The sequence below is a fragment of the Hyperolius riggenbachi genome, chromosome 6 (assembly GCF_040937935.1).
Source record: "Hyperolius riggenbachi isolate aHypRig1 chromosome 6, aHypRig1.pri, whole genome shotgun sequence".
NCBI lineage: Eukaryota > Metazoa > Chordata > Amphibia > Anura > Hyperoliidae > Hyperolius > Hyperolius riggenbachi.
This window is the reverse complement of record NC_090651.1, coordinates 101,386,408-101,398,559: the sequence shown is the minus strand read 5'-3', so window position 1 is coordinate 101,398,559 and position 12,152 is coordinate 101,386,408. Positions and strand designations below refer to the sequence as shown.

The window sequence follows — 12,152 nt, the reverse complement described above, 5'->3', positions numbered from 1 at the left end:
ACAATCATCTTGAAAACTCTGTCGTTCAGTGACCATTTGTGGGGATCGGCAAACTGTCTGCTCAGCTGATCTGCTAACTGATTCTGTGGCCCCGGAAGATGGATTGCTGTTAGATGATCCAGATATCTTTGAGCCCATAACATTATGTGAGAGGATTCCTGAAGAAGAGACTGACTCCTCGTCCCCCCCTGCCTCCTTATGTATGCTACCGCTGATACATTGTCTATTTGAAGCAATACTGACTTCCCCACTATCAGATGTTGAAAAGCTTTTATTGCCAGAAAGGCTGCCCTGAGCGCTAGAATGTTGGATGGCTGCTGAGCACACGGAAGTCTCCATCTCTGCTGCACACGAGAATCTTGACAATGAGCTCCCCAGCCTGCGAGACTTGCGTCCGTTGTTATTACAACCGGGAGTGGTGGCTGAATCTGATGGCAGGACCTCAGGTTCTTCTCTTGTCTCCACCAATGAAGAGAAGTCTTTACCCTGTAAGGTATCCAGAACTTTTGTGACAAGCTTCTCTTGTTCCAGTTTTTGAGAAAGAATATTTGAAACGTTCTCAAATTCCAATGTGCCCACTTGACCATTGGAATTGATGACGAGAGGGTTCCCAACAGACTCAGACACGCTCTTGCCGATATATGCTGGCTTTGTATTACTGATGACACCGTCTGTTGTATTGATACAATTTTCTGATCCGGAAGACAAATTTTGTTCCTGGCATTAACCCCCTTGGCGGTATGAAAAATACCGCCAGGGGGCAGCGCAGCAGTTTAAAAAAAAAAAAAAATTTTTTAAATCATGTAGCGAGCCCAGGGCTCGCTACATGATAGCCGCTGCTCAGCGGCATCCCCCCGCCCGCTTCGATCGCCTTCGGCGATCTCCGATCAGGAAATCCCGTTCAAAGAACGGGATTTCCTGGAGGGCTTCCATTGGGAGACCCGATCCACCCCTTGGCGCTGCCTGGCACTGATTGGCCAGGCAGCGCATGGGGTCGGGGGGGGGGGGGGGGCGCGCCGCACTGGATAGCGGCAATCGGGCGCGTGGCGGCGGCGATCAGGGTGCTGGCGCAGCTAGCAAAGTGCTAGCTACGTCCAGCAAAAAGAAAAGTATTTAAATCGGCCCAGCAGGGCCTGAGCGGCACCCTCCGGCGGCTTACCCCGTGTCACACACGGGGTTACCGCTGAGGAGGTTAAAAAGCTTTTCAACATCTGATAGTGGGGAAGTCAGTATGGCCCCGAGGAATATCATGTCCTGGGAAGGAATTAACTGACTTTTCGGAAAATTTATCAGCCATCCCAGCCTCTGAAGTTCCGTCAATAATATTTCCTGATGACTCAATAAGACTGCACGATCCTGATTGACTAACAATATGTCGTCCAGATAGCGGAAGACTCTTAGGCCCTTTTTTCTCAGAGAGGCAATTACCGGCAGAAGAACCTTTGTGAATGTTCTGGGTGCGGTTGAGAGGCCAAACGGTAGGCTTTGAAACTGCAAATGACTCCCGTTGACTGTGAACCTTAGATATTTCTGGAAACTTCGTTTGATCGGAATATGCAAATAAGCGTCTGACAGATCCAGTGTTGTCATCCAGTCGTCTAGTCTGACAACCTTTATTATCGTCTGTAATGACTCCATCCTGAAGCGACACAGTTTTATTTGGCTGTTTAAGAATTTCACCGGACGCCATCCTCCTGACGACTTTTTGACCAAGAATAAGGGAGAATAGATTCCTGTAAACTCCTTTCGATGAGGCACCGGGATTATAGCGTTGCTTTCGGCCAGAGATATTACTTAATCCAACAAGACCTGTCTTTTTTGTCTGCCCTGAGGTAGGTTTGTTTGTATAAATCTTGTCCTGGGCGGAGTTCTGCTGAACTTCCATGAATGACCTCTGTAAATAGTTCTGTGGACCCAAGGATCTTCGATAGACTCCACCCAGACCGTCCAGAAGGAGCGCAACCTTGCCCCTACTTGAACCGTCTGAGCAGTCGCACCTTCAGAATGACTTTGTATTTTGAGCTGCTCCGGTGGCTGGCTTGGATTTTCCGGATCTGATAAAGGACGCCTGTGTCCCCTTCCAGTTCCTGTTAAACTGCTTTCCAGGCCTATAAGTACGGGCCTGTTGAAATCTGTAGGAAAACTGCCTTTTGTTTGATTGCTGTCGAGTTGGTCGTGACTTCTTATCCTGTGGTAAAAGACCCGATTTTCCTCCTGTAACTTTGGCAATCGCACTGTCCATCTCTGGACCAAAGAGATGTTTCCCATCAAACGGTATCTTACACCAGTTATTTCTGGAAGATTGATCGGCCGACCAAGGCTTTAGCCACAGGGCTCTTTTTGCCGTCACATTACATAGCATTGCTCTGGAGGCTGATCTTATTGTATCTATTGCTGCTTCTCCCACAAAGTCACTTGACAGTTTCAGCTCATCCAGCGCTTTAATGATTTCAATTGTATCCATACCTGAATTAAGAGCAATCTCAATGTTATCTACCCATACCTTTATGGCCTTCGCAAGGGAAGTAAGGGCTACGGCTGGTCTACAAGCTGCTCCTGAATATAAAAAAGCTTTTTTAATGTCCGTATCTGTTTTTCTATCAAGCGGATTACTGAAGGAAACTGCGTCATCCATTGGAAGAGTCACGTGACGGGCGACTCTCATGATTGATGCGTCTATTATTGCGGCAGATTCCATAATCTTCGCATCCTCATTGCCTAATGGGTAAAGTTTTGCAAACCTATTGAATAACAAAGTTTTCTGCTCCACTTTGCCCCATTCTTTGATAAATATTTCCTTAATAACCTTCATGAGAGGGAAATTGGTGGGTTGCTTATCTAGGTGCGGATAATATTTATCTGGCTCCTGGGAAGCCTCTGTATCATCCTCCTAGCCTATTTCGGCCTTAATAGCTGAGACAAAAGCTGGAACAAGCGCGAAGTCAAAGCCCATAGGCGTTTGACTCTGAGCAGAAGAGGATTCTTCTGTGTGGGCCTGAGAGGTTGAGGGAAGCGGCTAGTTAGCTACCATCTTCTCAAAGGTCTCCTGTACTGCTTGTTGGATAAACGACATGACCTGTTGATTTTCAGAATCTTTGTCTCTACCCAGTTCCGTAAAGCATGCTTCACAGACAATTTTTTCTGGTAGGGCTGTCTGACCACAGGACCAACATAAGTTGCCTTCCGGTTGGGCGTATCTCTGTGATTGCTTAGGATGCGGAACCGGAGACCTGCTTCTACTATAAGAAGTATAAGAACGTCTCCTATGTCTGTAACCATGGTGATCATAGTCTGGTGAGTATCTCCTATGAGGAGATCTTCCCCTCTCAGACCTGTGAAGCTGTCGAGGAGAGCGGCTTCTATAAGATCTGTAATGTCCACTGGAGTGATAATAGCCTGGAGAGCGCCTCCTACTGAGAGAACGTCTTTTTGACGAATGCTTTGTAGAATATTTCTTGTCACTCTTGTGGGACTTCCCAGACTGTCTATGAGGAGACTTCCTTCTCGATGAGCTTGCATCATAAGAAGCATTACGAGTGGACCTGTTCCTTCTTGATCCTGAACGGGACTTTGTTCCCCTTAAGGACTGGTGACTTTTAGGCACCGCTCTCCTCTTCTCACTTTCTCTCGGACTGTGGAGACACAAAAAGATATGTTTCCACTAAAAAAGGTCCGACCCAGAAAAAGGAGTTATAACACTCTTTTATATTCCCAAAATACCCTGTGCAGGTAATTAAAATTAAATGAAACACCACAGTGCTTATAAAACCATTTGTAAAACGCAGGGAAGCCTCCCCATTACCTCTCCTGAGACCCCGATGCCACTTGAATAGGATCCTGAACCTCCATCTAAACATATACAGCATATATAACAATAAGTAAAAAATAAAAAAGCCTCCATATTACCTGTATGAGTCGGTAAAGTGGTAATAAATACCTCTCTTCTGGTAAGATTGAAGTTTTTTGGTCGTAGATCCGCTGACCCCACGTGCTGGCTGAATGGCACTGAAGATACAGAGCGGTACCGCAGCCTGAATACGCTGCACCCGCTCTGAAGTCCGGACGCGACTGCCTGCCTCCCCGAACTGACTTCCGCGTTCTCCTTTTATCCAATCTAACAAAGTCTCGCAATCCGCGTGAGACTTCGCTACGTCATGTGTCAGAGCCTGGAGGACCGGAAGCCGTAAATAAAGTGAACAATAGCGGCGGCTAGCGAACTCCGTGCTAGCCGCCGCCACCAGCACATAGGCAGCTACCAGAGGGGGATAACTGGCGCATCTATAAGCCCCATTTAGAGGCCGCAATGCCCGCTGCCTAAACGGGTGAGTGTGAACCCGCTACAAGCCCAGAAAAAGGTAATTTCTAAAAGAAAAAATGGCCGAACAAAAGCAAAAAAAAAAAAAATATAAAAAAGAAACTGAAAAAGAAACAAACTGTCCATTAGAGGACAGAAAAAGAGAGAATGTCGGGTGTGCAGCTTTGGGGGTGGGGTCAGGGGCGGGGCTTTCCCATTAGTATGCCGCCTTTTCTTTCCAGGAAAGATACCTCAGTATAGATCAGGGATGGTCGAAGTCTGCCAACTTCGCTACACTGGAACTACGCGTAGTTTTATGCAATTACGCCTCGCCAAACTACAGCTTAGAAATAAAATATTTGCTTCGTATGCATTTCGTAGACTATGCGTTAAAATACGCAATTACGCGTAGTGTGAAGCGTAGTGTATGCAGACGCTTATGCCCTTATGCGGAAAAATTTTCGCATTAATTCCTCTTTAAATGCTTTTACCGTTATCTCTTCTATGCGTACATTTCCCTTTCCAATGCTTAATTTTTTAAGCATACAATCGTACGCGGAAAAATAGACACGAGTATTGCATTCGTAGTTTACTTCGCGATACACATGTTAACTACGCGTAGCGGGAGTAAACTACGCATAGCGGTACTTCGCTATGCGTAAATTCGTAAGCGTAGTTTTAAAACTTCGCCTACACACTACAATGCGTAGATGAAAACTACGATGCGTAAATTTGCACTGGCGTAGTTTCTTCTCATTCCTGGTATAGCTAGCCAGGGATAGATGCCTGAGTATAGATAGTCAGGAATAGGTACCTTGGTATAGATAGCCAGGGATAGATGCCTGAGTATAGATTGTCAGGAAACAGGAATAGGTACCTCAGTATAGATAGCCAGGGATAGATGCCTGAGTATAGATAGTCATGAATAGGTACCTCGGTATAGATAGCCAGGGATAGTTGCCTGAGTATAGATTGTCAGGAAACAGGAATAGGTACCTCAGTATAGATAGCCAGGGAAAGATGCCTGATAGTGTGAACAGAGGCCTTAGGCTACTTACACACCAGGGCGTTGCGTTTAGGGGACGTTATAGGGCACATAACGTGCCCCTAACGCAACACCTGGTGGTGTTGGAGCAGGACGCTACCAAGAGCCGCGTTACAAGCAGCTCTTGGTGCACCTGCTCTGTCGGAGGCACTGCGGAGACCACGTGAGCGGAGCTCTCCACATCACGTGGTCCCGCCAGCCAATCCGCGGCCGCTCCAGGATGTAAACACTGCAAGTGCAGTGAATAATAAGCAGCCATGTGCCTGGCTACATAGTGGCCTCTCCCCGCCTCCTCTCCGCCCATTAGATGAAAAAAAACCCTACTGAGCATGTGCAAACAGTCTAGCGCGGCTTAGCCGCGTGTAAAGTACTGCATGCAGCACGTTATGTAGACGTGCTGCGTTACAATGTAACGCAACGTGGGCACTGTGAACAGCCCATTGATTTTTGATTGCTGTGCGTTGGGGTGCGTTACAGGCTGCTCTAACATGCGCCTGTAACGTCCCACTGTGAAAGCAGCCTTAGTGTTTTGTAGGCACAAGATATTAATGCTGAACTGAAACTATTGTAAACGTTTTTATGTCAGTCTTACCAAGAGGTTGCCAAATGTTTCCAAATCAATTATTCCCTTTTCAGCCTGCAGAATAAGCAAAAACATTACAACAAGGATTACAATGTGTATGAATAATAACAGGTTACTTCATTTTCATTTAACAAATGCATTAACTGTTAGTTTAATTGTGATTTTGAATTCCTTTTCATCCTATTAAATTGTAGACTATTTTTACTTGATGAACTGAGCTTTGACCCAACGAAACACCTCATGTTAATAAAAGTACTTTATCCTGTCAGCACTTTAATGACTTATTGCTTTAATACTTTTACTGAACACCTCTTTACCTTGTAATATTGTATTCATATTATAGGAGCATGCTTACAGCTTTTATATTTCTCATCTGTTCAAAACCAATGTCTTAAAGCGGGACCTGAACTCAGAAGTCCTCTCTGCATAATAACCTTTAGAGTCACCGAAGCGAAAAAAAAATAATTATGATATAATGATTTGTATGTGTAGTACAGCTAAGAAATAAAACATTAGGAGCAGATACATAAGTCTAATATGGTTTCCAGTACAGGAGGAGTTAAGAAACTCCAGTTGTTATCTATACAAAAGAGGCATTGAGCTCCACGACTTTCAAAGTCGCAGAGAGCTCTGTCTTCTGAAGCTTGTGAGCTCAACTGTCAGTCACTGTATTTTATTTTTCTCTGCAGATGACAGTTCAATAGTTCACTGGCCTGCTCTGTAAAATCATTTAGAATGTTGAGTAGTGTGTAAACTGCAAATATTAGAGAATGATGCAATGTTATAAAAAACATTATATACTGTTGCTGAAAATAAAACTATGAGAATATTTTATTTGCTACTAATGTTCTAGTAATTATCCGTATTACACAACCAAATCATTATATCATTTTTTTTTTCGCTTCAGTGTCTCTTTAAAGAAAAACATTTCTTTGTTACAGCTGATACAAATCCTAAAATCTTCACTGTTTCTACTTCCTGATTTATGGAAGCAGACATATTGTTTACAGCCTGTGCTTTTAAATTAGCTTTTCTGCCATCTCTGCCGTGGCAGTCGTGTGACAAAGGGGAGAGATCTGATTAGACCAAAACGAGAGGGAATTAAACTGGATAAACTCTCTAAATACATACATGATTCTCTATGTTTTCCTTCTGTCCTGTGCAAGAGTTCAGGTCCACTTTAATGAAGCTCAAAAAGACTATCACACACACAGTTTAGATCATTTCTTCCAAACTGTTTCTACAACATTTTTTTGCTTTGTAAACCCAGGGGCGTATCTGGCTATAATGGCGCCTATGGCAAACACTGAACTTTGCGCCCCCCCCCCCCAGACATTAGACTATGACTATGGTATGGATTGGAGTGTGAGCTCCTTTGAGGACAGACAGTGTCATGATTATGTACTCTGTAAAGTGCTGCAGAAGATGTCAGTGCTATATAAATAATAATATGGTAGGACATTAGACTAGGACAATGGTAGGATTAGATTGTGAGCTCCTCTGAGGACAAGCAGTGACATGACTATGTACTCTGTAAAGTAGATTATGTCAGTGCTATATAAATACATAATAATAATATGGTAGGACATTATACTATGACTATGGTAGTATTTGATTGTCAGCTCCTCTGAGGACAGTCAGTGACATGACTATGTATTCTGTAAAGTGCTGCAGATGATGTCGAGGGTGGTGGGCAGAAAGAGAGATGGAACCAAAAGCACCCACTAATGGTCCAGTTTCCTGAAGAATGGCTGAAAATCGTCCCGGGAACACTAATGGGAAATTAAAATCTGCTAGATTCAATCCGATCGTGAGAATCTATTCCATAGTGTTCCTGATCAATCACTTGTGGCCGATTTTCAGACAGTTAATCGTTCAGGAAATTGGACCATTAGTGGCCACCTTAAAGAAAGATTTTAAAGGGAATGTCCAAGCAAAATAAAAAAATGAGTTTCACTTACCTGGGGCTTCTACCAGCCCCCTGCAGCCATCCTGTGCCCTCGTAGTCACTCACTGCTGCTCCAGTCCCCCGCTGGCAGCTTGGCGACCTCGGAGGTTGGCGGGCCGCATTGCGTACATTTTTACGCATTCCCACACGTGCAGGAACATTAACACATACATTTTTACGCATTACTGGTTCAATGCGTAAATTTTTACGCATTGAACTAGTAACGCGTAAAAATGTATGTGTTAATGTTCCTGCACTAGCGGTAATGCGTAAAAATGTACGCAATGCGGCCCGCCGACCTCCGAGGTCGGCAAGCTGCCAGTGGGGGACTGGAGCAGCAGTGAGTGACTACGAGGGCACAGGATGGCTGCAGGGGGCTGGTAGAAGCCCCAGGTAAGTGAAACTCATTTTTTTATTTTGCTTGAACCTTCCCTTTAAGAGAATGCAATGTTGCCAGTTACTTTCCTGGGGCCTTGTCTAGCCCCCTGAAGTCCTTCTGATCCCTCGTTGTCATTCCGCCCTGCTCCATTCAGCCACTCTGCCCCTCCGAAAGCTGTGGCGCTGTGCCACGTGCCTCCTCCATCGTGCTCCCAAGGCTGGAAGCATTATGCGCTTGCGCTGTAAGCAAAAATTGCTACTGCGCATCCATAGCCATCGAAGAGGCAGGGGCAGGGCATGTGTCGTGGACTGCAAGTGGTGGACTCTGCCAGCTTTTAGAGGGGGACAGTGGCTGATTCGAGCACTGCGAAATGATAGAGGGCACATGACTTCAAGGGGCTGGAAGAAGCCCCAGGTAAGATAAACTAGCCAGATTTATTTCACTTAAAAGTGCTTTTAAAGGGAGAAACAATAGATAGAAAGAGGAAGGATAAGAGAAGCAGAGAGCGGGGAGAGTGAGAGGGGGAAATGGAGGAGAGAGTGAGACGTGAGAAAGGCAGAGGGTGAACATAACAGAGAGGGCAAAAAAGAGAGGAGTTAAAAACACACTAGAGAGAAGAAGGGTGTGAAATATAGTGGTAGAGAAGCAAGAGGGACAGACTGGGAGTTCAGTCTTCACTAGTCCCGTTTGTTAGGGACAGACATCATGTAACACACCATCAACATATTTCAATTAGCAGGGCAGTGACAGGAGAGCACATGGTGTGTGTGTGTATGTAAGAGAGAGAGAGAACAGAACAGGAAAGCCAAGTCATTAAATACTCTTATCTAAATTGTCCGGAGCTGTCTCTCTGTTTGGGGAAATTCACATACTTGGGCTATCAGCACTGTCAGCTTCATCACTTGCAGTATGGATGGAGACACCGATCGTCTCATTCAGCCCAGTGCTGCAGATTTGCCCTCTGTGGGAATTATAGGAAAAGCAGTGAGATCCCTCTCTGGCTTTCTCAGCCTCAGCACTCACTCACTCGCTGCCTGCCTGTGTCAGTGCACTCCAGCAGCTGCAGCTACATCTTCTTCTCCTCTCCAGCCCCCATCAGCCCCAGCGGCAGCAGCATGGCTCCACCAGCCAATCAGGAGGGGATCAGGATTAGAGATGTGGCGAACGGTTCCCGAACCGTTCGCCGGCGAACATCTCTAAATTCATGGGCCTCTTACTACTTCCGGGTCGCAATGACCCGGAGTAGTACGCCTGCGCTGCCCGGCGGAGCGCGTCCTAGATCGCGCTCCCGTTGCCGGGCATTCTCTGCGCATGTGCGTGACGTCATGAGTGACGTCACGCTCATGCGCAGAGAGCGCCCGGCAACAGGAGCGCGATCTAGGACGCGCTCCGCCGGGCAGCGCAGGCGTACTACTCCGGGTCATTGCGACCCGGAAGTAGTAAGAGGCCCAGAGAGGTTCGCCAGGCGAACTGTTCGGCCCAACTCTAATCAGGATACGAGCGGAGACGTTGCTGGGGCAGTAACTAAGCAGGAAGTTCAATGGGACCCAGCAGCACTGAAGTGTCTTTTACTACTCTACGTTTCTCGCTGCCTGCTAAATCCTCACCATGAAGGAGCCAGGAGGTGCTTGGATCTGGGAGGGAGGGTTTGATGTGCTCCACTTATGCGCCCCCCTGGTAAGTGAGTGACAAAGGGCGCCTATAGCAGGAGCCCCATGTGCACCCCTCTAGATCCGCCTCTGTGTAAACCAGCATTGTTAGTGTTTGCTGAAGTATTGGCCTAATATGGACATTTCATAAGAGGGAACGACAGTGAGCAAATCTAAAAAAACAGTAGTCGTTGTTCCACATGGTGGCATCTGGTTAATTAACACAGGTGCTGGCTAATCCCACAGTTTTATTTTTCTCTTTAAAAGCTTAAAAAGTAGGTTTCATGTTTTACCATCTCAGTTGAATGACACAGTCTTTTAGCGTTCCAGAGCTGCAGTTTATAAACTCTTTATCATTTTTATCCATTAGCTGAACTCAAAAGCTTTACTTTTCCCAGCAAGAGTTTTATGGCTGTATTTAGTTATCAGTGAGTGTTATGCTATAGTCCAGCCTTTCTCAACCTTTTTACCCTAGGGGAACCCTGCATATAATTTTTGCATCTCAAGGAACCCCTGCAAATAGTCCAGAAAATTGATGTTAATAAGCGCTCATAGGCTAAGATAAAGTTCAGTCTCATAAATCACCACTCCAGAAGTCTTCAAAAAACCCGCTGTAAAGTAGATCATATATAGATCCAGGACACAAGACCACCTCCGCAATATCCAGCCAACACGTCATATGAAAAAAGAGATACAGGACATAGCGTAATCCAGTAGTACATTGAATGCCCGTCACCTCTAAAGTGCACACTATCCCAGCACCTGGTGCAGTAACACACTCCCCCTGTGTGTCCGCACTCACCCAGTTAGCCTCCAATCGATCCGGAGGTATGGATATACAGGCAATGCGGGGATCAATGAGCCACGTTGTAGATCTAAAACTCAAAGAAGGCTCCAATAGTGTAAAACCATTTAATAAAAAAGTTTAAAATTTCAAGGATACACTCACAAGGATCCGTAGGTTATGCGCATATAGCAGATAGCTTGAAGCGGTCCCGGATAGCCGCTGCTGCGTATGCCGCCTTGCCTCCTTGCGTCTCCTCACTACTGCCGGTCACGTGATGCGTAGCTCCGCCCTACGCGTTTCGTCATAGGAATGACTCATCAGGGGCTGACGCATCACTCACATGCCGGCTGCTATATCCCACACCACCTCCCTCCCCTCTTACAACAAACCCGCCTACTTTTTTAAAACAAAAAGGATACTCGGCTGCAATACACGTCAGCGCTCATCGCTGGGGGTTACAAAGTGCATATACATCCTCATAAGCCTAAACCTAATTAAAAAATTGTACATATATATAAAACAAATCAGTACCCATACAATAGGATATGATTGTCCCTAATAGATCCAAAGAGAAAGTGTCACTATTTTTATTAGGACACACATCTGATCCTGCCACTAGATGGCAGCAGATCCATCATTACAAAGTGTAAAAAATTTAGCAAAACACATCAGAATTAGAAAAAAGGTGCCAATCTTAACAACAATCATATCCTTTACACAGACATCAGTCATTGGCAATAAAACAGTTAATATCAAGGTCTATATTCAGACCACTTGGTGTAAATGTATCAAGGTTAAAAATCCATTTTGTCTCTTTTTTGGATATTTCCCTCACCCTGTTGCAACCTCTCCAGCTAGGTGACAGTTTTTCCACCGCACAAAACCGCATAGAAGCAGGATTGCACTGATGTTTAGCCTTAAAATGGGAAGAAACACTGTGTTGATCAAAACCTTTAATAATATTAGTGATATGCTCACCAATTCTCTCTTTTAGTGACCTGGTGGTGCGGCCCACATATTGTAGGCCGCAATCACACCAGATCACATAAATCACATAAGTTGAGGCGCAGCACAAAAATTGTCTAATCTTAAAAGAGCGCCCATTAGAAGATGAAATGATCTCATTAATTTTTTGTCCCTTTGCTAACCTACAACACCTACATCCACGACAGGGGAAAAACCCAGAGGTCTGCCACCCTGAGGGGCCTCCCCCTTTTGGTGGGGCCACACAGCTTGGTGCAAGTTGGTTCTTGAGGTTAGGAGCCCGTCGGTAAATAAAATTTGGCACCGATGGCAGGACACTCCCCAGAATATGATCACTCTGGAGAATGTTCCAGTGTTTACGAAAAACTTGCTCAATCCGTCGATGTTGGGCTGAAAAATCACTGAGAAAGGAGAAAGCTTTTTGATCGTCTCTCCCCCTCCTCTCAACAGAATGAACCAAATCAGACCTGTTTCTTTCCCCTA

General features: G+C 45.4%; 1 protein-coding gene across 7 annotated transcripts in view; it reads right to left on the bottom strand.

Annotated features, from left to right (window-relative positions):
• The window catches only part of LOC137521026 (uncharacterized), a 299,753-nt gene that overhangs the window by 189,397 nt on the left and 98,204 nt on the right, over positions 1 to 12,152 (bottom strand). For all 7 annotated transcript variants that reach the window (XM_068239741.1, XM_068239745.1, XM_068239743.1 and 4 more), the window contains exon 11: positions 5,932 to 5,976. In XM_068239741.1, the coding sequence (XP_068095842.1) occupies positions 5,932 to 5,976 (45 nt within the window). The remainder of the gene's footprint in view (positions 1 to 5,931; positions 5,977 to 12,152) is intronic.